Source organism: Pezoporus wallicus, unplaced genomic scaffold, assembly GCF_028554395.1.
Source record: "Pezoporus wallicus isolate ANWC-B61680 ecotype Strahan unplaced genomic scaffold, APGP_CSIRO_Pwel_v1 contig_3817, whole genome shotgun sequence".
NCBI lineage: Eukaryota > Metazoa > Chordata > Aves > Psittaciformes > Psittacidae > Pezoporus > Pezoporus wallicus.
The window spans coordinates 3,707,766-3,728,107 of NW_026635157.1; the positions used below are offsets into that span (position 1 = coordinate 3,707,766).

At 42.8% G+C, this 20,342-nt stretch overlaps 2 protein-coding genes across 5 annotated transcripts in view; one reads left to right on the top strand and one right to left on the bottom strand.

The window, feature by feature from the left end:
- Positions 1–20,342, bottom strand: part of TMEM242 (transmembrane protein 242) — a 40,460-nt gene that overhangs the window by 15,293 nt on the left and 4,825 nt on the right. The window contains exons 1-2 of one of the 4 annotated variants that reach the window (XM_057406548.1): positions 4,316–4,471; positions 2,528–2,628 (exon numbers count right to left, since the gene is read on the bottom strand). In XM_057406548.1, coding sequence (XP_057262531.1) covers positions 2,528–2,628; positions 4,316–4,436 — 222 coding nt within the window. In that variant the 5' untranslated portion in view covers positions 4,437–4,471. Of the gene's footprint in view, positions 1–2,527; positions 2,629–4,315; positions 4,479–20,342 lie in introns of those variants that run through there. The other 3 variants (XM_057406557.1, XM_057406539.1, XM_057406531.1) reach the window with 3 other exon arrangements.
- The window catches only part of ZDHHC14 (zinc finger DHHC-type palmitoyltransferase 14), a 124,466-nt gene continuing 107,763 nt past the window's right edge, over positions 3,640–20,342 (top strand). Inside the window, exon 1 of the mRNA XM_057406517.1 lies at positions 3,640–3,705. The gene's annotated coding sequence lies outside the window, so the exon portion shown is untranslated. The remainder of the gene's footprint in view (positions 3,706–20,342) is intronic.

A 20,342-nucleotide genomic window follows, 5' to 3' on the forward strand; every position in this document is an offset into this window, starting at 1 on the left:
GTCTGTTTAATTTCCACAAAGGATCACTTGTTCAATTCTTCACATAGAAATACAGATTTCAGCTGGTAACTGTTGAAGACTGTCATCTACGGTCCTTACACAACTGAACAGTCCTACTTACTGAGTATCTCAGGGCAAAAAGCAGCTAAACATAAATGAGGCTGCAACCATACAAATATATTCAATAAAGAATTGTTTCATTTATAGTCTAAAATACTGAAACTTGAGGATCAAAAAAAGATTTCCTTCAAAGCATGCCAAAGAGCTGCATTTTTCTATTCATCACGAAAAGTGGGATAAAAAAAATCTTTTGCATTCTTGTTTTAAAGGACTGCTTTTTTTTTTTAATGGTTTCTTTTCTTCTTTGATGTAATTAAATATCTGCGGTGCCTATCACTATGGTATTTGTTCAGTGAAGTAGCATCAATGGGATTTTTTTCCTCTTGGCTTTGTATTTATTAAATGACCCTCAGATAGTCCTCAGCATTAACACTTTTTTCTTAGGAGTTAGCTATAGGCACAGTTATCCAAGGACAAATAAACACTTGCAAAGGGCACAAGGAAAATGCATATTTATCCTTATTTATTGTGATTTGGACATCCCAAAGTGGAAGCTGTTAACAAAACCACACTCTATAAGCATATACATACACAAACAAGGACACAGAGATCTCTAGTCACACTATTATACCAGATTCTATTAATTTCCTTACCACAGCTAATGAACTTTCGTAACTCTTTCAGCAGCGACTGCTCTGAGTAGATTTAAAATGCTGATGATTGTTTCTGACATTTTTCCTGCTTCCATAGTCTAACTGTATATAACAACATGCAGGCAAATTTCTCCCATTTGGAAGATGGGAAATGAATGGACAAAAATACCCTCTACACAGCATCTTTAAATAGGAGCCATTATCTGTGAAAATTGCTGGGGAAAAAAAAATAAAGCACGCCTGAATACTATTTAAATGCTTGATTGCCCCAGAAAAATAGTGGCAAGTGGAAACAATTGATTTGTTTTTACTGACAGCATTCAGTCACAGGCTGATTCCTCGGGGTACACAGAGAAGGAATTCTGTAAACAAGACAGTTTATTATATGATGATAAGATATGCTGTTCAGGGCATCAAGAAAGCTGAATAATGAAAGGCTATAAAATTTTAAAAGACACCAGCAGCGTGGAAGAAAAAGATGTCACAAACAAAAGAACATTTTTAACAGAACTGAGTTTTATCCATGAGCCCATTCTTCTGTGCATAGATTGTTTTCTCTTCATTACTGCTCCTATCTTTTTTTTAAGCAACACTTTAAAAACAAGCTATTAAACAATACTTGAGTCTTTCTAAAAACCAGGCCAGGAAAATATAGGGCAGAATTAGTTGATTACCAAAATATTTGCTTTCACCCCCTCCCCTCCTTTATTTTTTTTCTGGAGGATATAAGCAGGAAGTGGGATGACAGTGGTTTTTTTTCAGACACAGGCCTCAATCCTGTAGCTATCATCCCCTTGTGGGTAAGAGTGTGTCTAAAAGGAAGCAGTGCCTAAAATAAATGGTGTGTTCAGCTGTTCTGGTTGATTGTACTCCACATGTTCACTGTTTTGTATGACCTAATCCATTGCAAAATTCAGCATTTGGTAAAACTAGATACAAGAAAGCTGCTGCATCTGAGCATTTAATTATAACACCACCCACAGTAATTTCTTAACTGAAGGTCTCTGCAGTGGTTCATCACTGAACAGGAACACATAATCTCAGTTTCAAGTCAATTTGGAGGCCAGTCCTACATATGCTCATATTTACTTTACCTCACTACCATGGAGGAGGTACAGTAAGTGCCATTCCAGCTCTCTCTCTTGCCAGTAACACTCTACTGATGCTGCTCTACAAGAGTAGTTGCTACTTTTGCTTTGCAGTCTTCTTCTTCACATGTTCAGGTAAATCCTGTTACCGATTGCATGAGATCAGATTATTTTTGGCCATCAGATTTCAAACTATCAAGCCACTGCTCACTTCATCAGTCCCTTTAAGTGGTGCGAAGGGAGGGGAAAGCCTGAATTTTGTCTAAATTATTTCACTTCCATATTCTACATCTTAACAGGCTTTCCACCTCCTCATTCCCATCCTTAGCACAGTTACCTCGCTTCCTGGTTCACTGCAGTATTGTGAGACCACATGGTGAACTGGACCACAAAGGTGATACAGGCTTGTGACTGAAGCGTGTCAACACAGTATGCAGTCAAGACAGGACATCAATTCCATTGCATGCTGCAGCAACAGTAATGAGTCCAACAAACAGCATAAGCTTTATGTACGTCAACTAATCTCAAGTACTTAAGTATTTAGCAGTGCCAACTCTGAATGGATTTTTAAGTTAATCCTACCCCTCCTGACTTCCATTAAGTACAGTGCTCTTACCATCAATTTTGTACAACCAAACTTAACACGTACCAACATTTCTATAAAGCGTCTGATGCATTCTTTTTTCCTGCATATGACAACTGGAAAATAGTTTAAAAGGAACAAACCTTACTGAACCAGTCTGGGTTCTTCTTTTTTGTCATGGCAAGTGTGGTGCCAAAACCTGCTATCATTCCTGCAGTAGCAACGGTACCTAGAAAAATTCCACCTGCCAAGAAAAGTTAAAAAAATAAAGATTAATATTTTGATTCTTAAGGGGAGAAAAAAAGCTCAACCAAGCCACAAACCCAAACCTGTCTGGGAATTAAAATCTGAAAAGTTAAGATCTGTCAGTACATGCTGAAGGGAAAGGCACAGTTGTCTACATTGTTTACATTAACCCAATATGGCAAGAAAGCCAGACAGAGCATTGATTCTGTGAATTACAGCATTCTGAAAACTAATGGCGAGTGTATTTGCAAGCCAAACACACACAGAGAAATCATTCAAATGCCATGATGCCTTCTTACAGTACTTCAGATTTTTTCTCACTTCAGAGCCAGGCTACTAAAATTCTCTTGTAAGAATGCTATGCATCACCCTTCACCTGAAAATTCACCAGTACCTCTGCAGACCACTCCATAAGCAACACTTGTTCTTCAGCTTTCTCTGGTTTATGTTCCCATGCTCCATGACAAGACAAAAAAAAAAAAAAAAACAAAAACAAAAAAACATAACCAGCAGTTTTCCCAAGACAGAAAGGATTCCTCGCTTATCCGTTCTTTCAGAATGCTTCCAAAGTCATTTGGGGTCCTTTGATCCCTTCTAGTTCTTGTGTCACAGCACATGTAGCTGCCCACTTTTAAGAAAAGGGCTTGTTACAAAGACTGAGTGCACTGTACAAAACCATCTGAGTCACAGTACACCCGAAAAAATTGGGGGTGGTGGTTCTTTCTTTGCAACTACTGGTACCCAGCCTCTTCTCCCTTTCCTAATACCAGTTAGGTAATTACAAAAAAGGCCTGAATAGGAAGCAAGAAGCAAACATGTTTGTGTGAGGCTGCACTATTTAACACTTGTCCTGTTACTGTGCTGGACAACCTTGCTGAGCTCCTGCCCATGCAACCTATGAAGTACCTCTTCTGCCTGGGAGCTGCAGGGCCGCACGCACTGCCCCCCACCGTGCAAGGGAGGAGCTCCGGCCTCCGCTCCGCCAGGGGGCGCGGGCAGGCCCCGCAGAGCCCCTCGAGCAGCCGGCGCTGACCGCGGCGGTGAGTGCCCGTGCGCCCGCTGCCGCCTTCCGCAGGTGCGTGCGACCGCGGGGACTCGGGCTGCGCCCCTGCCTCAGCCGCCCCGCTGGGGCCCAGCCCGGGAGGACCCGCTCCTTTGCTTTACGGGGCCCGCGGCGCTGCCTGTAACCCGTACGAGCCGCCTCTTTCCCAACGGGTCCTACCCCCTCAGGGCATCCCGGCAACCACCGCCCTTAGCCCCCGCCGCCGCACTGAAGTGCGAGGCAGGCAGGCGGCTTTCCCCCGTGGCTGCCGACCCCGGCCCGTACTCGGCTCACGCGCACGGGGGCCCCCAGATCCCTCCCAGCAGCACCGTTGCGGCCGGTGCCTTGTCGCCCCGTGTCTGGTCCCCGTGTCGGGGGCGGGTGGCTGAGGGGCGACAGGTGCCGTTGCCGCTGAAGGGGAGATAAAAGGCGGGCGGCGTTCTAAGGGCTTTCTCACTGCACCCAGACGTATTGGCCAAGGCAGGGAAACGCCCTTCTCCCGGCCGCCGCCTGGGCTGTCCCTGAGGCACGACCGGCCGGGACAAACAGCACGGCAGGGGCGACCACGGGGCTCCGGCACCCGCTGCTGCCCATCCCTGACCCGTGCAGGCGTAGGGGGGCAGACGAAAAGCGCTTTCTGCACCTTTGATTAAGAAGAGCTTGTCCTGGGACGCCGCGTGGCTCCCGCCCCCCCGGGACAAGGGCAGCTCTCGCCCTGGGTTGAGCGGGCCCTCCGGGGCGTCCCTCCCGTCAGCAGCCCTCATGGCACGGGGGGCGAGAGGCCAAGGAGGAGGTGGTGTGCCGCAACCCGGAAGGAAACGGAGCTGGGGCGGGACACGCAGCCTCTTTTCTTCCTCCTGCTTCTCTTTCCCTGCCGCGCGGCGGGTGTTGGGAAGCCACCACCTCTGGGGCCCTGGCCGGGTGCTGCCGCCCCCAGCGAGACCGGAGGAGGGCGGGGAGCAGGCGGCGGGGAAGGGGCGCGCTGCTCCGGGCGATGTTGGCCGCGGCTGAAGCAGCTGCGGCTCACCTGTGAGCACGGGCGGGTCCCAGTACCGAAGTGGCCCGAGGCGGGGTGGTGGGGCTGCCCCGGCAACGCGGGGCCCGGGCACCGGAGTTTTCAGCTCGTTCAACCGGTGGCCTCAAGATCCCGAATAGCGCAGAGGGGAAATGGGCAAAAGTTGTCAAAGCCTCTTTTAAATCAAGCGTTTTGTCGCGGTCTAGTAAGAGGGATTTTGTTTAGATCTGTGGGACAGATAACGTTATAGACTTCACTAAACAAAGCTGTGAGAAATTCTTCCCGCGAGTTTTACAAAGCTGTATTCCTACAAATGGTGTTGCTCTAAAGGACCTATTTTAGTTAAAAATTCTCATTTTTCCAAGTTATATAAATAGTTTTTCATATATGTCTAAATTCTGTCAGAATGGGATCCTAAAGTAACATTACGAGAGCCGTCTGTTCCTTTATTCTGTCATGTCTGTCCACAGTAATTCTCAGTTGTTGCTGATGGATATAAATTGCTGTGCAGTTACCTATCACTCTGTTGGATATGTGCCTTTATCAAATAATATACTAACTGATCAGGACAGACAGGTAAAGTATATTTTTGTTTATAACAGTCAGTACTTCAACAGCAAGCAAAGAATGTAAATAAATCCAAACCAAGCGTTTCTTTCACAGCTTCCTTTGTATCTTTTCATGATCATTTATAGTCTGTATCTAAGGGGCTTATTATAGGGGCTTGGGTTGCTAGGCAGAAATTCAGTATTTTGGGAAACTTCCTGTTCACTTACTTGTGAAAACCAATCCAAAGCCGTTTCCTAATAGTACGTGTCCTGTGTCAGTTAAACAAAATCTTACACCGTTAAGAAGCAGTTATTGCAAAAGAAGGAGGTGTTATCTCTGCTGTATAGCACACCCATCATCACTGGCTCCTTTTTTTCTCATCTGGACAGCACCTAAATGATTCCTAGCCTTCTTCCCTCCTTTGGCAAAAGCACCCCAAAACCCTCTGTGTGTTTTGGAATAGCATTAGACTTTGTCACAAATAATTATAAAACATCCTGGAAAAGCTTAGAAAAGGTGGTCATAGAAAAAAAGGCACAGTGATAATATTAAAAGATGAAATTACTTTTTATTTTATCTTCATGCAGAAGTGCATACGATGATATGAAGTATTCAAATGTTACCAGTATGCATGAAAGTAACCAGCAGCGCATGTGGTTTTGAGTGTAAATTGTGTCAAGATCACCGTTGCATCTGCTGGAAGAATCCTTGAGCTGTGCAAAATAATAACCTATTTTTTTATGTCTTTGATGATAAAATCCTAGAGTTTATCTTCTCAGGATGGTTTTTTTTAGTTCACATCAATCAAGATATCACTTTCTTTCAAATCTTTTCCAGAACTAGAAAGAAAGAGAAGGAAAGGGTACAATGATGTTATTTAATCCTGGTTTGAACAATGACAAGAATCTGAGTCAGATAAGATGTTTGTATTAATCATTCACAGAGACTTAAAAGTAGGGCATAAACCCCATGAAGTCCACTCTGTCTTAGTGAGTAACTTGAAATTCTTAGTATTGCAAAATAGATCGTCCTACTTGAAAAAAAGATGTTCAGCAGAATTGAGTCAATTTAGGTTATAATATTAATCTCTTCTTGTTGTATAATTGAATATAATGTAACGCTTTCTCTCCTTTTCTGTATACCTCCCCCAAAAGCCTTGCATTTTCTGTCATTATTCCTTCTCTGTCACTGTTACAATACATGTGCAATGTATTCATCTACTTGTGGCTACTCAGAATCAACCATTTATCTTCTATAATCCAGTTATGTTTTCCTGAAAGTGTACACATTTGTTTGAAAGACAGATTTAAATGATTCTGATATCAAACATCCAAATTCCATAAAAGGAGGGCATGAAAATGTATATGCAACTAAGTAGGTTCTATAGGTGATAGCAGAATTGAAAAGTACTTTTACTCATTTAATTTGACCATGGGTCTGCGCTCCTGTAGCTTAGAATTTGGACAAAGTGTGGGTACCCCTCTGACCAGGCTCAGGCACTGTGTAGTGCTTTCTGTAGGGGTCTGCAATAGCCAGGGTGCCCTGAGCTTCACAGAGAAGCACTTGTGCATGGTGGGCTTCCATCTGTGGGCTTCCAGGTTTATTACAAAAAATACAGTGAGCCAAAATCAGATGGTGAGAGGCAACCAAAGTTTTCCGCTTCAAAGTATGTGTTAGTCTCCACAGTGATGCTGAAGTTACAGTTAGGATTTCTGCATCAACCCCTAGGTTTTAATAAAAAATAGGTGATGTGGTGTTTCTCTTGTGGAAGTTCATACAATTTTACTGTATGGGTGAGGGAGGAGTGTGGGAAGAGAATGAGCAAGAGCAGAAGGAAGAAAAGAAATTTAAGGAAAATACAAAAGAAAAATTTGCATAAATATACTTTTAAATATGCCTTTTACAAGGGCATGTAGTAACAGGACAAGGGGCAACAGTTTTAAACTGAAAGAGGGGAGATTTAGATTAGACATTAGGAAGAAATTCTCTGCTATGAGGGTGGTGAGGAGCTGGAACAGGCTGCCCAAGTGGTAAATGCTCCATCCCTGTCGTGTTCAATGCGAGGTTGGACAGAGCCTTGGGCGACATGGTCTAGTGTGAGGTGTCCCTGCCCATGGCAGGGGGGTTGAAACTAGATCATCTTTAAGGTCCCTTCCAATGCAGACTGTTCTGTGATACCCTGTGAAATCTTTATAATCTTTGCAGACACAATGTATTGCTGCCAGTAAGTGGCTCTATCAAGAAATAAAAGCACGATGTGCAAACTTCCTAACATGCTGCAGAACATTTCAGTCCTGGCTTGGGTCTCTGCTGCTCCCCTTCCTCTTCCATGCAGGACTGCACAGTGATACCTGGACACCTCCGATGAAGGCGAGTTTCACTTGAGGACCAAGCTTGCAATTTAGGCCTTCAGAGGAGAAGCAGCTAGTTTATAAGCTGACTGTGAGCTAATAAGTACAGTAATTTGGTATATTCACTAAATTACCTAACTGGCTGATTTTCTATAGCCAAACAGTCTCAAGTGCCACCACATAAAAAGTTGGCAGCTGAGGCGCAGAATCCTGCTTGGAGCTTAAAAATCCAATTCAAAAAATAGAGGAGGTTGATTTGAATGCTGGTTAAACTGACATGTTCACTAACAGAACTGGATTATGGAAAAGAATTTGGGAAAGCGCCAAACACTGGTTTTGGAACGAGAGAAAAGGCAGCAGTTGATCTGCTCTCCCGCTCCCAGGAGAGCTGAGCTTTGCTCTCTGCCTGACTCACTGGGTCATTTCCTGTATTTATGGGAGCTTTGATATTCCTGAAAGCACGGTGCAGCCTCAAGAGCTGTGTGCCGGCACAGGCATGGGGAAACGGGTTACGTGTTTCCGAACAATTTTCTGGTCAATTAGACAAGAAATGAAAGCGTTCTGCAGCTATGGTTTGGTTTCTGTTTTTACAGTAAGCTGGTTACTGTTGTGCATCTTAAAAATCTGGTGGCTGAAATTCCCATGTCAAGATAAGTCCTTAGGACTTTCAGTTCATATTGCAGCAAAAATCTGGTCACTGAAAAATGACTTACACACTGTAAGCACAGAAATACTGACAAAATCAGTACTTATTTGGCAAATGTAGTAATGATTATAAGAGCCTTGCATCGGAGAATCAAAAGGCACTTTAAAAACATTGAGCTGGCTTCACACATTTATGGGACGGGTATTTTGCCATCTGGAGAAGATGAGGAAATTGACCAGTTTGCACAAGGTTCTGCTTTAGTTCTCTGGCAAAGGCAGGAGCTGGGGGCCGGATCTCCAGATTCCTGGTCACCTCCAGCCCTGGAGCTGCTTTCTAAGCCAGAGCTTACTCCAGCAGAATAGGAAACGCTGCTTTTTTAATTCCACTTTTACATGTGGTTATTCAGCCGGGCACGTCAGGCATGACTTCAGACAAGGCCAAGCATGCTGGCCGGCTGCACAGATACCACAGCAGCCTTGCTTTTTACAGCCAGAGTCTGGCCATGTTTCAGGAAGTGGCAGAAGTCCCACTGGCAGAATGGCCCAAGTTTCAGTTAGAAATCCCAAATTAGCACTCATGGATGATGACATAATGGCTGCTCAGGGGCACACTGCAAATTTCAGAACTGTTGGTAACATGTACCAAGGCTGTCATATGGTTTGCATGGCATTTACATGGGGCTGCAGACATGCGAACATTTACAGAGGGTCTTCCTTCATATGTGTATATCTGATTGCTTTCTGTTCTTATCCTTTACTAAATTATAGGTTTTATTACCTGCTCAGTGTTTACGGTACTCTCTTGACAAGTAAAATAAGCCCATATGTCTTCGGCTCTGCCCATATTAACTAGACAGGCAAGACATGGATCCCTCCCCACTTCCTGTGGTATTACCCCTGTCTTTAGGGACCTAGTGAACATGTTTATGAGCTCTTTTAATTTTACTGGGTACCATGTCTTTAATGCGTTCAATATGTATTTCATTACAGAATAGTAGTCTATCAACTTTTAGTAGTTACTTTACACTGTATTAGAAAAACCTTTAAAATGGTCCACAAAACAATGTATTTCTGACTGAATTCAGAAAAGAAACAGCAAAAAAAATAATTACTATTATTTCCATGGCATCATGAGAGCATGACCTGGTACTTGAGGCTCAGCCACCCGGCCCAGAGGTAGCAGTGCTGATCCTGCGGCACCAATTAGATCTATCAGCCGTGGTCTGCCTGGTGACAGCCTGGAAGGAGAAATTTCCACAGAAAAAATGCATCCAGAATTGGAAACTTCTAAAATGATTGTTGGCAGGACAAAGCAGGCCTCTTGGTGACAGTCCAGTACATCGCATTGTCTGTCCTGTGCATTTCCTGCTGTGGGCTCTGGTAGATGACTGTTGGTAGCTCAAACGTGTCCCCATGAGGACAGCCAGGCTCATGTCAGGCTGCCTGCAGGGGTTGTGTGGATTTCTTTCAAGGAAGAGACTTCATGAGGATAAAGCCCTGAGTGAGCAGCTCTGAGCTCACATCTGAGCCTGCTTTAGGGAGGAGGTTGGACCAAGACCTGCATGTCTGGGTAGACTTCCCACTGATTAGTTTGTGTGCAGGGGTGACTTCAAGCTTGGCACATGGCTCTGATGTGACACCCTCATGCCATGGTAGCTGTGGGACGGGGAGGGATGTGCTGCTGGCATGGGCTACCGCTGGCCACCACAAGGTCCTCAGGTGCCACGTTCAGAGGCTGATGCATTGTGTGTGCTGGTGGGAGGGCTGCTGCACCACCCGGTGCCACTGGCTTTCCTCGTGTGGCCAGTGACACTGGTTCGGGGGCCGTAAGTGGCAAGTGCTGAAGAGCACGTGGCTGAGGGAAGAAACTGGATTTGCGTTCCGTTCATCGTGGGGAGGTAGCCAGTGTAAACTTGACTCATTTCTGGTAGTACATCACCTGCTGAGAAATCCAGACGTAAAATTAATTGGCATGGGTACAAGATGTATACTTTTCCTGATCGGCTCCGGTGCAGTTACATCCAAAGGCCCTTTTTACTGCCATTCACAGAGCTTAATTGCTAGGGTTTAATGTTACAATTAAAAAAGGCCTGGAAGGAGAACGGAATATTAGGCTCCTGATGAATGATAATTATCACTTTGTGTAGATGGATGGAAAACATTTCTAATTAAATTATTCTTGTAACATAAATTAATAGTGTGATCTGGATAAAATACTTCTGATTCCACATCTAGAATGCAGAAAGTTTGTGCCAGAATTTCAGTTGGCACGTTAAATTGTCTTTTAAAAACACCTGACTCCAGTCAGTTTAGCAGTTTGTAGGTTTCTGCAGTGAAGATGTTCAGCAATGAGAGAATGATTCAAACATCGCACAGAGAATAAAGTAAAATAAAATAATAATAATGAAAAAAATTAGCAACTAGCATAATATTTTAGTTGTAAGAGCATGGGGAATTCCAGTCTAACTGATAGGGTTTTGTAGCGTAACTCTCACACATTTTCTTCCTACATTAATTTCATCTCCACCTAAGGATTTTTGTGAGACATAAACCATTAAGCTAATACTGTGAAAACAGGAAAGCTCATTAGCAGCTTTATGGAAGGGAGAGAGATGGGCAAGGAAGGTGCGGGTTGTTAAGGTTTGAAAGAGAAGGAAATGTGAAAGTCTGAAGAAGAATTACTCGACAGGCAATCTGTCTGTACTCTGTAAAAATTCAATGAGTTTTGTCTACCTCGCTTTTATTTCTCATTAGTGAGACCTGCAATTAATACAGTAAACAGCCAGATGTACACGTCTCAGCTGAAGGTGTCAGACTGCACCTCAAGAAGTGGATTACAGATTATCATTCTAAGGTGACCAGTAGGTTCCTGGCCTAATCCATGTAGTGACACAATCAGTGTTGACAGCAGCCTTTCCAACAGGCCTCATTAGACACTTGTTTGAAGTTTCTAGAGCAACTGTCCATGACTCCAGCAGGGCATTTTTGAAGGGCATGAAGTAGTAATAGATGGCCACTTTCTGTCAGAAGATAATGGGAGTTCTGTGTCCTAGTGCTCGTGGTGCATATGGAAGACTATCCCTGAGATTTTCTGCATGCATGTTCTCTTGTGTATGCAGTACATTAGTGTTTACTGTATATATCAAATTTGGCACTACTGCATCTCTCTAAACATCGCATTAATCCATCTGTCTGTCACCATGGTAACAAAGCTCCCTATTGATGACTTAGGACGAGCTGAACCATTAAAACTAAATGTTTTAAATAAACGGTTAAAAAAAAAAATGGGTAAGCTCACTTGGTGTAGCACTACAGAGGTGGAAACGGTTAAAGATAGGCTAATTAATATTTTCTATGCAACATTTTTATTCATGGTTGTAGATCTGAAATAAACCTATTGCTAAAATGATCCCAAAATCTGATCCTTGCTTCTGTGCATCTATTTGCTACATATTCTGCTGAAGTCAATATTAAAAAACGTGCATTTCTTTCAGAAGTTTACATGTTCCTTGGTTTGTATTTATTTGTGCTGGGGCGTGGAAAGATGAAATTAGTATCTTAAAGATACCAAGTACAAAGCAGATTAGAAATGTTGCTGAACATTTTGCTGCACATGTTCTCTTGCTCGCTCGCTTTCATGCTTGTAACATCGCCAAAATAAAATCAGTAAAGTGCGCCCATTCATTACAGGATCAATGTCTAACTGAGCACTGTTAGTTACTGGACCTGAGATTTTTTGAGAAGCACAATGTTGTGGAAACTCTGACATGAATTACTGAGCTTCATAAATCATTCTTGGACACTAAATTTCCATTTTTTATTACACTGGCGCCATGCATGCTATTAATGGTAGACTCGAGTCTATAATTCTGTTAGGCTATAAAGAGGTCTTTGGTTTTAGAGCAGAAATAAAGCTTAAAACTAACCACTGACATCTCATCTCCTTCTGTGTTCATTGGACAGTGCTTTCTGTTCTCTGAAAAAGGCTGTGTGTTTTCCTGACCCTTTGCAGAGTTTCTTTTCCAAGCTTCTTTGCTTTGCTGGCAAGGTTAATGCTAATAACAGCTAGAGTGGATAAAATGAGGAGCCAGGTAAAGAAACAGGAATACTGTGTTTCCAAAGGCTTTGCAGCATTCACTGAGCTGAAAATATGATTATTCTTTCTTATGTCACAATTTATAACTCTTTGATACCTGTTTTAAACTGTGGCCCTGATCTTATAAGCCCTTGAGTCAGGATGTAACTCATGGAACATTCTGTCAGCCCCATGAAAGCCTGGCTGGTTGGAAGGTCAGACAGGGCCATTGCTCTCTTTGCACATGGAGGGGTAGAGTTTGTACATGTGCGTGTATATTAGATTATATATAATAATGTATATATAATTAGATATAACAGGTGGATTTTATTTAATCTGATGTCCTAGTGGGCAGACATGAATGGTTTGCTCTGCTACAGGGTATATGAACCCCTGGAAAGACCAGGAAGGTCGGCTGAACCCACTCAGTAGAACAAGGAGGCACAGATGCTACCAGCTAGCCAAGCGTTTGTGATTCATGGCTGACATTTAAAATGCTTTCAGCTCAGCAAGAGGAACTTGCAGGTGTGTGTCAGCCCATCAAGTAATAGAACCAGCACAAGCAACTTCTAGCTTGAGCATCTTGTATTTGTGGTGGTTGAATCCAGTGCTTCTCCACTGAAGTGGTCTGCATAGCAACACTGGATGAAGCCTAAACATGTATGCACTTTGCTCTGTTTAACTTGAGGGTTTAATAATGGTAAACTCTTCGACATATCAGAATATTTTTACATACCAATCCACATGTGTTTTACGACATGCTTTTGTTTAATGTTTTCTGCTTGCCATCTATTTTTAGTAAGGGCTTGGAAGGCAAGTATTTCCCTCAGCTCAGCTCATCAGCTGGCCTTCTAGAGAGGGATGTATGGAATGTGGGCTGCCTCTGTCTGGAGGGGATATAAGGCAGGCAGCAAAGCAGTGAGATACTGTAATTCTACCTGAGAGAGCTTGGGGTTTGTTCTTGTGTGAGCCTTTCATGGCACAGGCCTTGCTACTGACCTTTGCAATGAGCTGACCTCAGCCCGCCAGCTTCTCAGAAGCAGGGAAGGAGCTAAGCTTATGAGGTGTTAAGAAGATGGAGAGTTGTATCCTTTGGGCAGGTTGGTGAAGAGATCAACTGGTGCTTTTCATGACTTTAAAAGGAGGTGGGAAAAGGAAGTGGGAGGACTGTTTTTTTTCAGTCTTTTTGTATGAAGAGGAAACTCTTGCTTTTGTCCTCTTGAGGAGGTACAGAGGAAGGAAGGAAATCAGTGCTTTTTTTTTTTTGGTCATGTGTGGAGACAAAAATTCTGCTCTGTGCGCACTGGTTGGAGTGAACATTCATTAACGTAGTGCCTTTCTTGCCCTACAGAGTAGGTGGTGCTTGTGAGGCAGTGCTAACACACGTTTGCTTGCCATCCCGTTGCTCAGGATGGTTTGGAGACAGCAACAGTGCTGAGTGTATAGGTACAGTGAAAGACATAATCTTATGGGGCTAATCTACATTGAAGGGTTTACCAGACCCCTTGTAAAGAGGTGGTGTGAGATGCATCCTGCCACAGGGATTCTCACAGAACACAGGAAACTGGTGTCCTCTGTATCCTGCAATGCGTGTACTCACAAGCTGAATGCGCAGTCCCTCCCGACACCGCATGTGCACAACTTGCCTGGGTACAGGCACTTCACCCAAGATTGGAAAGCTGCAGTGCCTGAAATAAACACAGCCTTCCAGCCTTGCAGAAGGCAAGGTGCTGCAGAGGGGGAGAGAGTGCCAGCTACTCACTCTGGAAGAGTGGAGAGTTGACAATGACTGACTGGTATTTTTTCTCTTAGTGTAGTTGCAAGAACTGTGTAGATGCAGCCTGTGTGAACGTGAATCCTGTCTTTTGTTCCCTGCAGTGGGGAGTCTGCACTGGGGAAAGAGCTGACAATACTTTCACAGTGTTGCTGATGATTACATGGGGATATATATTGTTGGGGGGGGGGGGGGGGAGAAATCAATTTTATGTAAGTCTAGAAGTTTCTGCAAGGTGTTGAGATGTGACATGTAGAGCTGGCTTCCCTGGCCTAGGCAGGCGTAGGAGAGGCCTGAGATGCTGTCGTGATTTCTTGAGCTGTTGCACAAGGAGCAGGTACAGTGGCAGCTGCAGAAAGCAGAATCCTGGCAGGTGGGGTGTGTTTGCAGTGTAGGCTATGCCAAGGTTACAAGTGTGGCTTAGTCTGAGCAATGCATTGTGGTTAGGTGCTGTGGTTAGAGCAGGCAATCGCTGAGTGTTGTGCATAATGTATAACAGACAAGGCTGTGGTATGCAGATAAAAAAGGCATAGGATGGATTTTGCACTAAAATATGCTACTCTGAGTGTGAAGAAAGGATGAAGCTAGTCAGCTAGGAAAGCCCTAGCTTTGACCTATATGCCAAAAGCTAGTCTGCACCAGTTGGCCTGGATGAGAATCACAAAAAATGGGAGCTGGGTTCTCATAAATCTCCATGAGCTGCTCCTTCATGCCACCAGTAATTTGCTTTTTGTCTGTGTAGGAATCCTTCCTAGTTGCAGTTATCTTGAGAAGTGGAAAAGTACAAGGTTTTACAGATTATTTCCTGTATAAGGTTTTCCTTCTGAGTAAGGTGTCCCTAAAAATCCACCTGCAGTTTCTCCTATGGGTAGTGAGTGCCAGACTTTTCCTCTGTTGACATCCTCTCTCCCTACTCCCCAGCTCTGAGCAGCTATCTGAAGCTTCAGCCATCAACTTTCCCAAGTATTTACTATCTCTGAGGTGGCCAGGGCTGTTTGCATGAAAGACGCAGGCTCTTCACAATGGTTATTTGGAGACTTTGTGCTTCTGTATGTAACCCCACTTTTTAAATTTCCACATTGAAGTATCATGGGGATATTTATCCCAAAGTTAAAAGGGAAGCCTACTTACTAGTAACTGAAGTTCTTCAAGCTCAGTTCCTCACACAAGTATTCCCCTCTTTACCTCTTTCCTTCTGATGTTATGGGTCACCTGGGGCTCTGGCTTGAGAGGCAACTGAATTAGGATGGTCCAGTGGCAGTTCCCTGCTGAAAGGAAGGCAGGGTGAGTGTGCCCCACTACAGTCAAAGTGAAAAGATTTCTCCACTGTCTGCTTACACAAACCTGTGGTAGAAATACCTGGATTCCACACTGGGAGGAACTCTGGTTACTAGTAAATACCTTCATAGCATCACAGAATGGTTTGGGTTGGAAGGGACCTTAATCTGGTTTCAACCCCACTGCCATAGGCAAGGACACATGCCACTAAACCAGGTTGCTCAAAGCCCCATCCAATCTAACCTTGAACACTGCCAGGGATGGGGCAGCCACAGCTCCTCTGGACAGCCTGTTCCAGAGCCTTACCCTCTCATAGAATTTCCTTCTTATAGCTAATCTAAATCTGCCTTCTTTCAGTTTAACACCATTCTCCCTTGTCCTATCCATACATGCCCTTGTAAAAAGTCCCTCTCAAGATTTCTTGTAGACCCCCTTTAGGTAGGTCTCCCTTGAAACCCCTTTCGTTATCTTTACATCAAGTCTGAGTATAAATTGTTCTCCCAACCTCCTTTCTTTTTTCCTGTTATTTTCCTGCTAATATTCTGTACCTATATTCCTTTTAATCAAATAAAACAAACCAATCTATAATGCCTCCAAGACTAACCTTTGCATATTATTTATTGCATGAATAATTTTCTTTAGCATTCTGAATGGTCTTCCTGGATTTCCTGGTTATGGTCTTATTGGTTTAAGATGTGATTATACTGCAGACTGCCATTTGCTCATCAGAATTATTTTATGTGAGTAGATTAGTATAGTTCTACAAAAATTCAGATTTGTAAACTCATTTTCCTATTTTAGTGTAAAAAAGCATATGTTCTAAAGCCATATGTTCTAAAGTCATTCCCAGAATCTTGGCCAAAACCATCTCTTAACCATGTAAGTAATCCTGTACCTTTTCTTACAAGAAGTGCATGAATTTTTTGAAGAATAATTATTGGTTAAAATAATGAATGGCTAATAATCATAGGAAAAAAACAGAAGTACGTCTTATGAGTCCCAGTAAGGTATATTTGAAGAAGATAAACTTCTGAGAATGCTTAAAAGTGGGCCATCACATTGACTGCAATATGAAATACACATTTATTAAGTGAAAACTGCATTTCCATCAGATGTTGCATCATCTAGTCGTAGAGGTAATTGCTAAAACTTTGGTGCCATAAACACATGCCTAGTTGGGTGCGGGCTTCTGAGCAAAACCCATCCATTTAAGTGTTCACACAAATATGGGAATGATAATTATAGTAAATAAATGATCAAAAATAGCAGAAGAATGTTTCTGGTTTATGCCTCTGACCACATTTGTGTATGATCAGTATCACGTTTCTGCTGATTGTCAGACTTCCTTTCTCTACTGCAGTGTTGTCAGCCATATGATTCATGAGTCACATCTAGTCCGTTGTATACAGAGCTCATTGAATATTCAGATCCTATGGAGTCTAAATTATCAAGTAAATGAAATATTTTTTTCATCCTGTTGGCTGGGGGAGCAGGGATTTGGTGGGGATGGGTTCCAAATTTGAAATCAATTCAGTCCTTGCAGTGCCCCACCCCTGAGTCTGTCAGGACATATTGTCCTGAAAATATCTCTGAGAGGTGTGAAATGACCTGTTCTCCCTTATTGGTTTTGCTCATTGTTTTATGGTAGGAAGGTGGGAAAGAGGGTGGGTATGAAACCCATGACACACATTGCTGTTTGCTGAAATGAAGTATATGCAGGGGGGGATGGGCAGGTCTGGAAGAGACACAAAGCCAAGTTGAAGGCAGGGAAAAGAGTACGGGAGAGAAAATTAAGGCAAGAGAGAAAGAAATGATATAATATTATAAATGTTCCCCATTAATGATGCTGAATTTTAACAACAAAACATTAAAGAGATTTTCAGAAGCAGTTAGCTCCATTTTGAGATGCCCTACTTAAGTGTTTAATGATGCAGACAGCCCCCCTCTGGGATATACAGAAGTCTCTAATTGCCCAATTTCTCCAGGAAAGCTATTATATATCTTGTGTCAATCCATATAAGCACACATCATGGATGTGTTCTGCTGACAGCAATGGATGGTTCTGATGTAAATGTTCCCAATGTATCGTTCAGAACAGTGAAACAGCCCACAACTAAAATTATACAGAAGGCTTTTCTCCAAATGAACGTCACGCTTCTGGATGAGCTGGATGGAATCACTTATGCTCCACCGCAGAGCACAAGATCCTACTTTCCCCCAGTACTGGAAGTGGCTGTTTGCTGAGACAGCAGGGAAGAGAAAGAAAGAGGTGTTCAGGAAACATACACAGAGGTGTGGGGGTGGGGAAGGTTGTAAATTGGATAAATTGGAGCATATTTGTGGTTATTCTTTTTTCAGTCAGGAGTCCAGTCCCTTCTATAGCCCCAAGTGAAAAGTGGGATGAAAAAGAAACACCTGCAAAAGGGATAGTCTTTTACAGAGGAGATATTAAAGAACTCTATCTCAAAACATTTTTCCTATTTCAATTGGTTAAAGAAATTAATTGCAGTTGACAGCATCCCTTTAATGGCAGGACCACTTGTAGGTGTGTATTATTTTTTGTTTTGTTTCCTATGGGAACAGATTTACCCAATTGTTTAAAGTGTCAGTCAGATTTTCCTTCTCTCCCCAGAGGAATACTTTGGAACTTGCTCAGATGAATAGGCAAAAGAATAGAAGTTTCAAGTATAATTAAATTCTTGAAAGTTTCCTGAAAATCGATGGAAGACAGACAAATCAATGCCCATGCTGTGGAAAGGACTTGGTCATTATGTACTACCATACCAAACAAGTCATAATGAGGTGGCTTGGGCTTATCTAACAGTCCACCACTACCAGAGGCAAAGGTCCTGCTCTCCCTTCCTTTTCTGTCTTTAAGCTGTGTGTTGTCTCCTCTTACTTTTTGCCAGCTCTTGCACCTATGGGATGTCCCCATGAGCACATCTGGTTGAATCTGAAGTTCAGTGGCAGCCTAGACCGATCCAACTGCTGCCTTTGGTCTTACTTTCTGTCCCTTTATATTTAAATTTAAATACATTTATAAAGAGGAAAACTCTTTACTCTTTCACTTCCCTTTGCCTGGGCAATATGTTCCTGCCCCTCCTTTGTCCCAGTCCTGATGCTTTGTCATGTCCTTTGCCGAGTCATTTCAGTGTGATAACTTGGTGGAAAAAGAAAAAAAAAGTGAATAGTTTTCTATTATTTGTGCTGATACTTTTGCACCGAGTCAGCCCAGCAAAACATCCGATGAGCAGTAGAGAGACTGCAAGGGAGGGTGGAAGGGACTTGGGAGAGGAGAGGACAACTGCCACCCTTCGCTGCTAGTTTGGAAGAGGGGAGATGGAGGCCTTCCTTGGTGCTTGTGAGCTGCTCACTCTGCTCAGCCACTGACTCATCTCGTGTCACGTCATTTTTGGTCATTTGGTGGCAGGCAGCTGGCCCCTGGTCAGCTTGTGTGCTGCATCCACTTAGTTACAGTGTGTGATCTGCTTGTCATACGAGGAGTGTCACGTGGACCACAGGGGAAAGCAAAGTTGTTGTGATGGGGAAAGGAAATCCAGCTCCACTTCATCCACTGCTCACTCAGACACTTGTTTTAATATTGATTGTGATGAACACAAAATGAGGCCTGGTTCAACAGAAATTTTAGCAGTGGAGACACCTAGAAATCAGAAAGCAGATGTGCTGTGCATGGACAGGTATGACCCATGGTCATATGTCTATTTCGCTGAAGTGCTAACTTCATTTCCTGTATGTAATGGGGGGAGGAAAAAAAAAAGTGGATTCAAGAGGAAGTTTACTGAAGAAAAAGTACTTGTTTGGTGAACGGGGATAAGGATAAAACTGTATGAACCATGTTAATCAAGAATTAGTAACGTGGGCATCTGACCTTCACTGAAGTACACAGTACTGACCGGCTAAATGATGGTGTTTTGCATCAAGCAGTGATGAATGCAAGGTTCTTCACAGGAAAACAAAACATCAAACAAACTTGGAATTCATTCTACTTTTTGAGTAGTGTACTTTGCTAATACATGATGTAAGACTGAGGAAAATCATTTCCTCGCTCCATCATGGGAATGTTTGATGTGCTCCAAGACTGATGACACTTAAAAAACTGAGGGTTTTTCCTCACTTAACTGTGCTTTCCTGGCCCTTTCTTTTGGTTGGCTCATGTTCTGTGTCAGCTTCCCAGAATGAAAGACTTTTTTCTTCACTCAAATCAGAACAAAGAGAAATGTTAAATAGGGTTAAAATACCACACTGATGACTGCACACAATGTTTGCATTATTTTTTTTCAGTTTAAATGGTAAGATTTTTGAAGTAGTCTCCCTTCGGCTTTGGAAGCAGTCACTGATCAGGGAAACATGGCCAATTCTCAAAACTTCTGGGTTTTGATTGCATTTTTAAGGAGAATTCTCATTTTATTCTGTATTCTGCTGGAATAAATTAAAATATCCATAGACTCTCATTTCTATGCAAAGCAATGAAGCTCTGTGGTAAGAAGCAAAAAGCAGAAATTGAAAAATGACCAAAAAAAATCCAGACTACATGGTTAAGCTATTTCAGATCATTAAATTCTAAACAACTGTGTTTCTAATGCTTCAAAACAGAAAAAAGTCACCCCAGTCAAGAGATACGGTTTTAACATGGGGTGGATACATATAAATACAACATTGATTCTGGCCTGCAGAGCTTGCCATGAAGAAGCTTTCTTCCTTCCTCTTGTCTTCTTAATTTGTCTACTGCAGAGAAGCAGTACATGTTACACTTTGTTGGAAGGCTGTACAACTAGTCACCTTGGTCTTTCAAAAGCAAGAGACATTTAAAAACTTTTTGGACCTGCTTAAATTGATCACATTGTTGTAATGAAAACCTCTCTTTATATTTTTGGATTCCTTTAGAAAGTGTTTCTGATGTGCATTCTCAGTCTTACTCTTCCTGCCAACTTCTATGAAATGTAATCTCCAGTTTAACCAAAA